The sequence below is a fragment of the Carassius gibelio genome, chromosome A25 (assembly GCF_023724105.1).
Source record: "Carassius gibelio isolate Cgi1373 ecotype wild population from Czech Republic chromosome A25, carGib1.2-hapl.c, whole genome shotgun sequence".
Classification (NCBI taxonomy): Eukaryota; Metazoa; Chordata; class Actinopteri; order Cypriniformes; family Cyprinidae; genus Carassius; species Carassius gibelio.
The window spans coordinates 10,375,414-10,388,744 of NC_068395.1; the positions used below are offsets into that span (position 1 = coordinate 10,375,414).

Here is a 13,331-nt window from a genome sequence, read left to right on the forward strand (position 1 = left end):
AAGCAAAAAAAAAATCACCAAAAGAAAACAATACAAAAAAGAAACAAAGAAAAAAACATCAGAACATCACAGCAAACACAACAATAAAAGTTAACACACCACTACAAAATAAATAAATGAACTACATGACAAACTAAAACAAAAACCAAAACACAACAAATGCCACAAAAACAGAAGCAAAACAGAAAAATAAGAGCACAACAAAACAAAAACAATACGGTACAACAAAACAATAACATAAAACAAAGAAAACACAAACAAACAAAAGCGAAATACAATACAACATAACACAATAAAACACCAAATACAAAAAAAGCAAAATACAATACAAGAAAACAACACAAACACACACTACAACAAAGCAAAACAAAAGCAAAACACAATAAAACAAAACACAATTTAAGGTAAAAAATGTAATTAATAAAAATAAAGCAAGAATAGTGTCATGTGGTTGTGGTTATAGTAATGGCGCACAAAGAAGGAGTAGACCTAGAAGGTGTTTTTAATAAACATCAAGACACATTGACTATTAAAAAATAACATTAATCCAGCACAAAGTATGGACAGAAACGTCTCTGTTACGTATGCTAACCCTCGTTCCCTGAAGGAGGGAACGGAGACGCCACGTCGGTGACCGACGCAAAATGGGATATCGCTTCCCATTTTGCGCCGGTCACCGACATGGCATCGAGAGTGACCGACTGAAAGGGAACTGAGGGCTTATTCGGACAGACAAATTAAGATGTAAACAAGATGAATACTATAACACAGGTGATCTGAATGAATGATGATTAACTAAATGAGAACAGGAACTGAACCAAATAAGGGCAGACAGGAACTAAAGAGAAACATACGGGTGCATCTCAAAAAATTGTCAATCATGAAAAAGGTCTTTATTTTTTGTAATTTAATTTAAAATAGCAAACTTTCTTGTATTCTAGAATAATTGCACACAAACTTAAGTATTTCAAGAGTATTTTTTTTTTTTTATTCTGATGGTTACGACTTACAGCTTAGGAAAATGAAAAAGTTAGGCATCTCAAAAAATTAGAATATTCCATTTTGAGCTTGATTAGTGTGGCAGGGGGGGCGTGGTTTAGCGAAGTCTGTAGCGGGAGAGAGAATCAGGAGACGAGCGGTAAGTGAGTGGTTTGGGCAAAAATTATCATCACCTGTTTCTCGTTCTAGTAATTGGCGTGGAGAGAGTATAAAACGCCGGGAGAAACGGATGCAAGCGAGAGAGAGACGGACTGCTGACCCGAACCGGAAGGAGTGAACCGGAAGTTTGACGGAGTGTCAGAATAAGAGTCCCCGTTTGGGTGGTTGTGATTTTCTTTGTTCTTTGTTTAGTTTGTGGTCAAATAAATACGTCAGCAGTCCAGCCGACCCCTTTGTCCTCTTCCTTGCCACACGAACTCACTACACTGGTGCCGAAACCCGGGAAGGAAGAAGGACCGCCGCCGCCATGCAAAGCCCGTCCTCCACGCCGCTTGCGGATATCATCGCTTCCCTCGCGGTCCTGCACCAAGAACAACATCAGGCCCTGCTGGACCTGAGGACCGATCAGGAGAGACGATTCCAGGCCATCGTTCAGGCCCAGCAGGAGGACCGCGAGAGGTTCCGGAGCTGGATGGATCGGGAGGTTCGCGCCGAGGCCGCCGGGCCGCCCGCCGCCCCCATGCACCTGCCGCTTCACAAGATGGGGGCCCAGGACGATCCGGAGGCCTTCCTGGAGCTCTTCGAAAAGTCGGCGGAGGCCTGCGGGTGGCCCCGCGAGCAGTGGCCGGTACGCCTAATACCCCTGCTCTCCGGTGAGGCCCAGGTGGCCGCGCAACAACTTCCGGTGGCGAACCTCCTGGTCTTCGACGACCTCAAGAGGGCCATTATCCAGCGGGTCGGCCGGTCGCCAGAGCAACATCGCCAGCGCTTCCGGTCCCTGGATTTGGGCGAGGCCGGCCGGCCCTTCGCGATGGCCCAACAGCTCCGGGACTCCTGCCGCAAGTGGCTACTGGCCGAGGGAAGTGACGTGGAGCATGTCGTCGACCTGGTGGTGCTGGAGCAGTTCATCGCTCGGCTTCCCAAGAAGACGGCCGAGTGGGTCCAGTGCCACCGCCCCACGTCGCTGGACTCGGCCATCCATCTGGCGGAGGACCACATGGTGGCGTGCCCAGGGGTCGGCGCACCCCCACCTGCTAACTCTCTCTCTCCTTCTCTCTCTCCCCCCTCTCTCTCTCGCCCTGTCCCTCTCCCTAGGTCCCGTCCACCCGGCCCTCCTCGTGTCCCGCCCCGGGGGCGGGACAGGATCGACCATGGACACTTCGGGAGCCCAAGGGCCCCGCCCAGGGGGGCAGGGATTGTGCCTGCTGGGGGGGACAGTGCTTCCTTTTCTCCACTCTCTCCGCGCCAATTCTCCAATCCACTCCCTGCCACTGGGGCGGCGGGTAGGTCTGGGCTGGCCTGTTGGCGTTGCGGGGACCCGGAGCATTTCGTGGACAGGTGTCCAGCGATGGAGGTGGGGACAATGATCCGGGTCCCGGATGTCCCACAGGTCACCCCCGGTCAGGCTGGCGAGTACCAAATACCCGTGAGTATCAAGGGGGGTACATATCCGGCCTTGGTGGATTCGGGATGTAACCAAACCTCAATCCATCAAAGCCTGATTCAACCGGGGGCATTGGATACAAGCCGCGTGGTTAAGGTGCGGTGTGTACACGGGGATGTGGTGGAGTATCCGGTTGTCCCAATTAGCATTCATTTCCGGGGACAAAAGCATAGTGTAGAGGTGGCGGTTAGTCCCCACCTCCGGCATCCGGTAATTTTGGGAACGAATTGGCCTGCGTTTACGGTTTTATTGGGGTCGTTATGTGCGGATGCCTCTTGGGGAAATAAGGCACGGAAGGAGGCCGTGCGGGTACAGGTGGGAGAAACTGAGCCAGGGTCACTGTGGTCTGCTTCAGGGGAACTGAACGAAATCGGGAGACTAATTCTCTCGGAGCGTGATGACTTTCCTCTGGAGCAGTCTCAGGATGAGACACTAAAACATGCGTTTCAACAGGTCCGCGCCATCGATGGCCAGTCTCTCCAACCTGCCCTCCCGCTCTCCTATCCGTATTTTGCCATTTTAAAAGACCGGTTGTATAGAGTGACCCAAGACGCTCGGACAAAATTGAATACAACCCAATTGTTAATTCCAAAGAGCCGCCGGGAAATGCTTTTCCAGGCGGCTCATTCTAATCCTATGGCGGGCCATTTGGGACAGGCCGCAACACTAAATCGCCTCATGGCCCGCTTCTTTTGGCCGGGCATTCATGACAACGTGCGCAGGTGGTGCGCGTCTTGTCCGGAATGTCAATTGGTAAACCCACCGGCCGCCCCAAAAGCGCCTTTGCGCCCTCTTCCCTTAATGCAGGTCCCCTTCGAGAGAATTGGCATGGACCTCATCGGGCCATTAGAGCGATCGGCACGAGGACATCGCTTTGCATTAGTCATAGTTGATTATGCAACACGATATCCTGAAGCGGTGGCCCTCCGCAACATTTCCGCTAAAAGTGTTGCGGATGCCCTGTTTCGTCTTATCTCCCGGGTGGGGGTTCCAAAAGAAATCCTCACCGATCAGGGCACGGCGTTTATGTCACGTACGCTACGCGAACTGTACGGATTGTTGGGCATTAAATCGATTCGAACTAGCGTCTATCACCCACAAACCGACGGCCTGGTCGAACGATTTAATCGCACACTTAAATCCATGATTCGTAAGTTCGTTCACGAAGACGCCAAAAATTGGGATAGGTGGCTAGAGCCCTTGTTATTTGCTGTGCGAGAGGTCCCACAAGCCTCCACGGGGTTTTCCCCCTTCGAGCTTCTCTATGGACGCCAGCCCCGGGGGGTGCTCGACGTACTGAGAGAAACTTGGGAGGAGGGACCGTCTCAGGGCAAAAACGAAATTCAGTATGTGCTGGACTTGAGAACAAAACTCCACACATTGGGGCGGCTATCCATGGAGAATTTGTTACAAGCCCAGGACCGCCAGAGCCAGCTGTATAACAGGGGAACTAGGTTACGCAAATTTGCACCGGGAGAGAAAGTACTTGTATTACTCCCAACGTCGAGCTCCAAATTAATGGCTAAGTGGCAGGGACCGTTTGAGGTCGCACGACAGGTCGGAGATCTCGATTATGAGGTAATACGGTCCGATAGGAACGGGTCCCGTCAGATATACCACCTCAACCTCCTTAAAAAATGGAATGAGGCGGAATCAGTGATGTTGGCAACGGTGATTGGCGGAGAGGATGATCTCGGGCCAGAGGCGAATATCAAACCCCAATCCCTCGCTCTGGCTCCAGGTGGAGACCACCTCTCGCCGTCCCAACTCACTGATGTAACGAAATTACAAGCAGAGTTTGCCGACGTCTTCTCGCCCCTGCCGGGCCGTACTAACCTAATTCAGCACCATATCGAGACCGAGCCGGGCGTGGTAGTTCGCAGCCGGCCGTATCGTTTACCTGAGCACAAGAAACAAGTAGTTCAGGCTGAATTGGGCGCTATGCTTGACATGGGGGTAATAGAAGAATCTAATAGTAACTGGGCGAGCCCGATAGTTTTAGTTCCGAAAACGGACGGCTCAGTCCGATTCTGTGTAGATTACCGCAAGGTGAATGCTGTGTCGAAATTCGACGCGTATCCAATGCCGCGGGTTGACGAGTTGCTTGATCGGCTAGGCACGGCTCGCTTTTATTCGACATTGGACTTAACAAAGGGCTATTGGCAGATCCCCTTGTCTCCATTGTCCAGAGAAAAGACAGCTTTCACAACGCCGTTCGGATTACACCAATTTGTTACCCTTCCGTTTGGCTTGTTCGGGGCCCCAGCTACCTTCCAGCGCCTCATGGATCGGATTCTACGGCCCCATGCTGCATATGCTGCTGCCTACCTAGATGATATTATTATATTTAGTAATGACTGGCAGCGGCATATGCAGCATCTGAGGGCTGTCCTGAGGTCGCTGAGGGGAGCGGGGCTCACGGCCAACCCAAAGAAGTGTGCGATTGGGCGTGTGGAAGTAAGGTATCTGGGCTTCCACTTGGGGCATGGGCAGGTGCGTCCCCAAATTGATAAGACTGCCGCTATTGCGACCTGCCCACGACCCAAGACCAAAAAGGAGGTAAGACAGTTCTTGGGGCTGGCGGGATATTATAGACGGTTTATTCCTAATTATTCGGACCTCACCAGCCCTTTGACTGACCTTACTAAAAAGGAGGTGCCAGATACGGTCCAGTGGACGGAGCCGTGTCAGCAGGCCTTTACTCAGGTCAAGGCTGCTCTGTGTGGCGGGCCGCTGTTACACTCTCCTGATTTTTCTCTCCCTTTTCTGTTGCAGACAGACGCATCGGACAGGGGGCTGGGGGCAGTCCTGTCCCAGGAGATAGAGGGGGAGGAACGGCCGGTGCTGTACATTAGCCGGAAGCTCTCGAAGAGAGAGGCTAAGTACAGCACCATCGAGAAAGAGTGCCTTGCCATCAGATGGGCCGTCCTCACCCTCCGCTATTATCTCCTGGGACGGGAGTTCACCCTCTGTTCGGACCACGCTCCGCTGCAGTGGCTCCACCGCATGAAGGATACCAACGCGCGGATCACTCGTTGGTATCTAGCTCTTCAGCCTTTTAAGTTCAAGGTGATCCACAGGCCGGGTGTTCAGATGGCGGTGGCCGACTTCCTCTCCAGGAATGGGGGGGGGGGGGGGCTGCAGGCCGGATGGCTCCCCGGCCTGAGTCGGGCGGTGGGGGTATGTGGCAGGGGGGGCGTGGTTTAGCGAAGTCTGTAGCGGGAGAGAGAATCAGGAGACGAGCGGTAAGTGAGTGGTTTGGGCAAAAATTATCATCACCTGTTTCTCGTTCTAGTAATTGGCGTGGAGAGAGTATAAAACGCCGGGAGAAACGGATGCAAGCGAGAGAGAGACGGACTGCTGACCCGAACCGGAAGGAGTGAACCGGAAGTTTGACGGAGTGTCAGAATAAGAGTCCCCGTTTGGGTGGTTGTGATTTTCTTTGTTCTTTGTTTAGTTTGTGGTCAAATAAATACGTCAGCAGTCCAGCCGACCCCTTTGTCCTCTTCCTTGCCACACGAACTCACTACAATTAGTTTGATTCATTTGGAGTATAAATACTGGGTACCACTTGGGTTAGAACATGCAACCACAATTATGGGAAAAACTATTGACTTGACAGTTGTCCAGAAGACGATCATCAACACCCTCCACAAGGAGTGTAAGACACAGAAGGTCATTGCTGAAAGGGCTGGCTGTTCACAGAGTGCTGTATCAAAATATATTCATAGAAAGTTGACTGGAAGGAAAACGTTTGGTAGAAAAAGGTGCACAAGCAACAGGGATGACCACAGCCTTGGGAAGATTGTCAGGGAAGATTCAAGAACTTGGCAGAGCTTCACAAGGAGTGGAATGAAGCCGGAGTCATCGCATCAAGAGTCACCACACTCAAACGTCTTCAGGAAGAGGACTACAGCTGTCACATTCCTAGAACCAAGCCACTCCTGAACCAGAAAAAAATGTCAGAAGCATTTCACCTGGGGTAAGGAGAAAAACAACTTGACTGTTGCTCGCTGGTCCAAAGTCCTCTTTTCAAATGAAAGTAAATTTAGCATTTAATTTAGAAATCAAGGTCTGGAGGAAGACCAGAGAGACACAATCCAAAGTCCAGTGTGAGGTTTCTGAAGTCAGTGATGATTTGGGTGCCGAGATGTCCGCTGGTGTCGGTCCATTGTGTTTTATCAAGTCCAAAGTCAATGCAGCCATCTTCCAGGAGATTTTGGAGCACTTTATGCTTCCATCTGCTGACAAGCTTAATGGAGATGCTGATTTCATTTTGCAGCAGGACTTTAGCACCTGCCCTCAGTGCCAAAACCACTTTCAACCATGATATTGGACCATGATATTACTGTGCTTGATTGGCCAGCCATCTAACCTGACCTGAACCTCACAGAGAACCTATGGGGTATTGTGAAGAGGAGAATAAGTAACATCTGACAAACAATACAGAGAAGTTGAAGGCCACTAACAAAGTAACCTGGGCTTCAGTAACGCCTCAGCAGTGCCACAGTCTGATCACCTCAATGCCACGCTGCATTTGGAAACCTGCTTTGGAGATCTTGAACATTCCTGTTTTTGTAAAAAATGTTTTGATTGATATCTGAGAAAATATTCAACTTTTTTGAGATACTCAATTTAACATTTTTCCTAAGATTTAATTCATAACCATAAGAATTAAGATAAAAACTCTTGAAATATTTCAGTTTGTGTGCAATGAATCTAGAATATAAGAAAGTTTGCTTATTTTTATTAAATTACAAAAAATAAAGAACTTTACCAGGATATTCTAATTTTTTGAGATGCACCTGTACATGTGACAAATATATGAATACAATGCAAAACAATTAATATTATTTTTAATTCAATGTTTAAGAGTTATTTAAAACAAGATAGTGCTGAAATTGTTTCCCAGACAGAAGAGGGATCACACACTCTCCCTCAACTATATTATCTGTGCATTGCTTCTGTTTTTGTTGCAAAATATGAATCCAGAACAAAGTTGGTGTAAGCCTCTTCATCTTGACGCAGGACACTGACCATTCTCCAATCATTGACTTGATTGCAGCCTCTCGGTTGTGCAATCCAAACACCTCGTACAAATACTGTGACAATATACAAGGAATGATTAAAGGGTGGATGAGATGTTTTGATTAAGCCAAGTCTTGGTTTAATCACAGGTTAGACCTCATTCTCAAGACTTGAAATAACACAGCACTAATTCAAAGTGGCCTGTGGAAAGCAGCACATACAATAGACATTGAACACACTTTTAACGAACAAGATATTCCACTATAATTTATGTGTGCATGTAGGCACAAGTTTCAACTTGATCTCGGCATTACTTTTCACAGTACATGCATTGCAAATATCATCCACAGTGGAGTGAATCACTCCTCGGCACTGCCTGAAGATGTATCTCATTATAACACACCGTGGCTAATATTCAGCATCAACAATGTATCAGCTCAAGTGTGCTGTATTTAAAAAGAACAAAGGCCAACAAAATGAGTTCAAATGAGCATTCGGCACAGAAGATCAATCAAAACTGTGAATCATGACGGCATATGTGATAAATCAACAGCTCCATAAACCCCTGGAGTCCCAGGCTCGATTATTTGGGCCAGACACATGATTGCCATGTGTCAGAAGTAGGCTACTTTTGAACTGCTACATCTCAATTCATTTCATGTGAGGGAAACGCCTTAGACAACCTCGTGGACTCAGAGGAGATTCATACTAATAGCTATTTTATGGAGCTCAAGTGGTATGTTTTCCAGCTCTCTTACGGGAAGTGCTAACCTAATCAACAGAATTTGAATGCTCAAAACGCTCATGCCATTAAAACACAGCCTGAGTAAATGGTAAATAAGACAGTTTTCGCTCCAAGGAGGGTATTCAGTCATGTGGAGAGCATAAAAGATCATCTCTGTGCGGTGCATCTCCAATACCGTCCACCAGGCGTGGACCACAGCCAACTGTTGTCACCACATTAGTAAAAACCTTCACCACTAGCATTTCGTTTTTGCCAAAAGTCGAAACATCTGAGCTGGTTCACTAAATTGGGTTAGAGTGCTTTCCATCTATGCTAATGTGATTTGAACTACCTGAGGCTTGGTCTTTACACACATAAGTTGCCCAAAGTCGAGATCAAGAATATGCAGATGAACAACTGCTGAAGTGAGCTGAGAGAGAAAGCAATGAGGACACTGTGAGGACACACTTTGTCTACTTCACAAGTCTTAAACTCCATATCCAATACAACCTCAAATGCAGGTTAAGCATTACAGCTCCACACACAGCAGAAAAACATGCCCTCTCAGTGTTCGGCAATGGGAATCAGGCCAACGATTATAATCTTGATCCCATGCCAGATTTTGACAGCAGAGCACCTTCATGTCAGACAGGTTAATTCTTCAATTAATTCAGCTGTCTGATGTGAAGTGGTGATGCCCTTCTCCAAGACTGAGATAAAGCATCACATATTAAAGAAAAAAAATAGATACCTACAATCCACTATTTATTGAACTCTGTATTGATTTCTCCCCTCTTTATAAAGACAATTAGATGCCGACATGCTCACGTCAGACACGCACATGTCCTTTCCCTGTCCTCCATTTATTCAACCATTATACATCTACTAAATAATCTGTTTTCACTTGGCTGCTGAGAAACTAAGAGGCAATCGATATGGAGCCATAAGAGTCTCAATAAAGATAAATGCACACACTACATTCACATATGCACACACATGATTCATACATGCACACACATGATTCATAAATACACACAGGATACACAAATGCGCACAAAATTTACAAATGCACACACAAAATGTAAAAAGCACAGAAGATTCACAAATGCATACAAAATTCAGAAATGCACACAAAATTCTGAAATACACACACAATTCAGAAATGCAAACAACATTTGCAAATGCATTCAAGATTCACAAATGCAGAGGACAAGATTCAGAAATGTATTTCTGATGCACACACACATATATCTTGATTTACAAACTGCCTGCGGTCTGTGAACTTCACTGCATTTGTGTGTGAATTCTGAGACTCCCCTGACTTGGCTCGACACACAAATGCCTTTTTTTAAACAGGGAATGATCAGCAACCAATCAGATATCTCCCTTCTTTTAGCCAATCACAAGAAAACACCGAAATGAAAGTAAAAAAATGTTTTACACCTTTTTGAATATTTAAATATATCTAAATATTCTTTTGGATGCAATATAGAAGCAACTTAAATTATAATATTCGGTCAATCCCTACATGAAGAGAGAGTCAGTGGTCCGCTGTGAGAGGAAAGTGACTCTTCTGCTGCGCAAAGCGAGTCGCTCGCTGCGTGAGGGAAGTGAATCGTTCGATGAGGAAAGTGACTCTTCGGCTGCGGAAAGTGAGTCTCCTGCTGCGCAAAGTGAGTCGCCGGCTGCTTGAGGTAAGTGAGTTGTTCGCTGAGGAAAGTGAGTCGTTCGCTGATTGGAGTTTCAGAATTCACACACAAATGCAGTGAAGTTCACAGACCCCAGGCAGTTTGTAAATCAAGATATATGTGTGTGCGCATCAGAAATACATTTCTGAATCTTGTCCTCTGCATTTGTGAATTTTGAGTGCATTTGTAAATGTGGTTTGCATTTCTGAATTGTGTATGTATTTCTGAATTTTGTGTGCATTTCTGAATTTGTAATGCATTTGTGAATCTTCTGTGCTTTTTACATTTTGTCTGTGCATTTGTGAATTTTGTGCGCATTTGTTTATCCTGTGTGTGTATTTATGAATCATGTGTGTGCATTTATCTTTATTGAGACTCTTTTGGCTCCATACATCGATAGTAGAGATGAAAGCACAAATCAAATCTTTTCAGGTCAGCTCTTTAATCCGTCGCTCGCTATTAAGACACTAAGACTAGCTCGAGAGAGTTCTTATTCTTCCTAAATGTTGAATGCTATCTTAATGTACATTTGTTAATTATATACCTTAAAAACAGCATGCATTCACAGCATCTCTGTCATGTTGCAGGACTTGAATTTCCTTCAGTATGGAAATAATTTTAGATAAAATAAATATGGAAAGCAATGTAAATATGGATACAATTAAAGTAGGAATAAAAAACATTGACAAACATAAAAGTCGAAACTTGAGGTTCCTTTAGTAAAATAAATTAAAGATATGGACATATAGGGAATATATTCTATAGAAAATATAAGGGATTTGAGATTTAAGATAAAAACAAAACAAGAACAATAAACAAATTAAAATGAACTGATAAAAATTAATTAAAAAAACACACAAACATCACACAAAACCAAAAACACATTGACAAATAAAGAATACAATATAAACCTGGAAAAGCAGACAATGGAAAATGCATTGAAAGTATAACAATAATAATAATAATAAATAAATAAATAAATAAATAAATAAAAGTTAACACTGGAAAAAAAAGATTTTTAACAAGTGTAAACAAAATTAAACAAGGAAAAGTAAAATAAAATATGAAATAAAACAAAAAGAATTAAAAATAAAGAAAAAATTAAAGATTGAGAATTAAAATAAATAAATAAACAAATAAAGCTTAGCAGAATATAAACATTAGCATTAAAAATAATATAAAAATAAAACTAAATAAAATAAAAAATCTGAAAAAAATAACATGAGAAATAAAATGATAAATAAAAAAATTAACAATAGAAAAAAGTTAGCAATGAAAAAAAAAAATAAAAATAAAAATAATTATATTTATATATATATATGGGATCAAATACAATACCAAAAATAAAATTATATGAAAAAGACATGGACAACAACAAAAATATTAATTAAATTATTATATTAAATTATATTATATAGGTAACTTTTTAATATATATTTAATTTCTTTTTTTTTCACATCACTGGCAAATTTATGTTCTCTCTCTATTTTTATTTTTTTATTTTTTGAGAATAAATCTATAAGAATTGAGAACTATACCTGCATATATGTTGGTCACTAAACCACAAGCATGCAACACACACAACATACACGCAGTCGATTTGGTGTGATAATGACAGACATGTCCATTTTGTAGCTCTGCTCAACACACATATCTAAAAATAGGCATATAAATGAAGTCACTGAAGTGCATCTGGTTGCAGTTGACTTGACAATTGCCCGCTGGCCACAGTAGCCGTCATAGCTCTGGGATAAAGTTTGTGGGGTTGATGCTTGACTTGGATCTCAGATCTGCTGCTTTTATCATTGACTTGATTAGAAATCTTCCTCTTGCTTTCGCAGAGGAAAAAAACATCCCTCACTGCCTTGATCAAGCATTCCATACATGAAAACACAGAATAGAAACATCAAATGTGCATAAAATGATCCTAAACACCCATGATGGTCGATATGTGCACAAATACACACACTCATGCATGTGAGACGTATATATAACGCACTTTGAATGTTAATGAATGCAAAACACAAAAATTGCATTGGAAATGCATTTTGTCAAACAAATTAAACATTTCACATTACATTACATTTGACTCACGAATCTGTCTGGACGTAAACATCAACAGTTTAGCATCACGTGACTGAGCCCAGCCAATAGCATGCACTTGTCCATTCCAACACAATTGTTTGTGCAGGTCTGCCAATGTAATATATTAGGCTATTGTAATTACTATTGTTATTTTAATAATGCATTCAATTCTCAGCAAACTTTGATATGATATTAATTTGATGAATTAATCAGCAAGTGATGTAATTATATCAAGTTATTTGCAGGGCTATTATTTTAAACAAACAAACAAACAAACAAAAAAACTTGAAATACAACAAATATTAACAAAATAAAATAAAAATAAAAATAAAAAACTTATTATATTTCAGTTAGTTGCAGAGGAAACATTTATTAATAATAAATATGAACTTGAATTCAAAAATAACTAAAATGAACACCAAAATTAAAATGATAAAACAGAAACGGTGTAAAAAAAATAACAAAATATTAATACAAATTAAATATTCTGCCCAAATTATGAAAACAAAACTTTAAAATGTAAAATTCCATATAAGAAATAATAATAAAATATATTAAAACAGATAAAAAAATTAATGAAACCTTAAATATCCTACTTAAATATCCTACTTCCAAGATGGCAGCATGTCTCTCTATCTGTGATTGATATTTGTTTGTTTATGGGAAAATAGCAAATTGATCATTTTATGAGCTTTTTTACAATATAACTATAATGTAGAGTCGGTATTGGACATACTCGACGGTTGTTTGATGACACAAATCCGTATAGTTTCGATCAGGTCTAATATCCTCAGTGTACTGGCATTGTGCTAACGCTAGCAGTGCTGTCTGCAAACACACAATATCCATAAAATCACAGTCTGAACCACCAAGCTGGCACGGAAATCTACCTAGAACTGCACTGCTTTTGGAGGATCTGTTTCATGCTGACTGGTCGGTGCCGGGAGCCTACTTATCTACTGGAGCTCGAGTGCAGACGTGTCACTGAGTTTGATGGGCTTGATCTCCCTACAATAAAGGAAAGTGCTTCTTTGTTCTTACTGCTGGTTTTTAAGATATAGCTTGATGTTATAGAGACGTCTGGTTTTGATTAAACTCTTTTACCCGCAGCATTGCTTCATTCACTGGGCTTCCTGTTTACAAGTGACAACATGTAACATCATTGGTCGCTGCAGAGAAAACAGATAACCCATATTGGACTTCT

The 13,331-nt window shown here is 43.0% G+C and overlaps 2 protein-coding genes across 2 annotated transcripts in view; one reads left to right on the forward strand and one right to left on the reverse strand.

Moving 5' to 3' along the window:
* Window positions 1-13,331, reverse strand: part of LOC127947010 (metabotropic glutamate receptor 8-like) — a 142,628-nt gene that overhangs the window by 17,510 nt on the left and 111,787 nt on the right. The gene's annotated exons all lie outside the window — the stretch shown is intronic.
* On the forward strand, window positions 1,081-6,115 carry LOC127947012 (uncharacterized). The gene is made up of 2 exons (XM_052543905.1): window positions 1,081-2,584; window positions 5,898-6,115. Exons 1-2 carry the CDS (start codon window positions 1,466-1,468, stop codon window positions 5,898-5,900), a joined length of 1,122 nt encoding a protein of 373 aa, XP_052399865.1. The 5' UTR covers window positions 1,081-1,465; the 3' UTR covers window positions 5,901-6,115.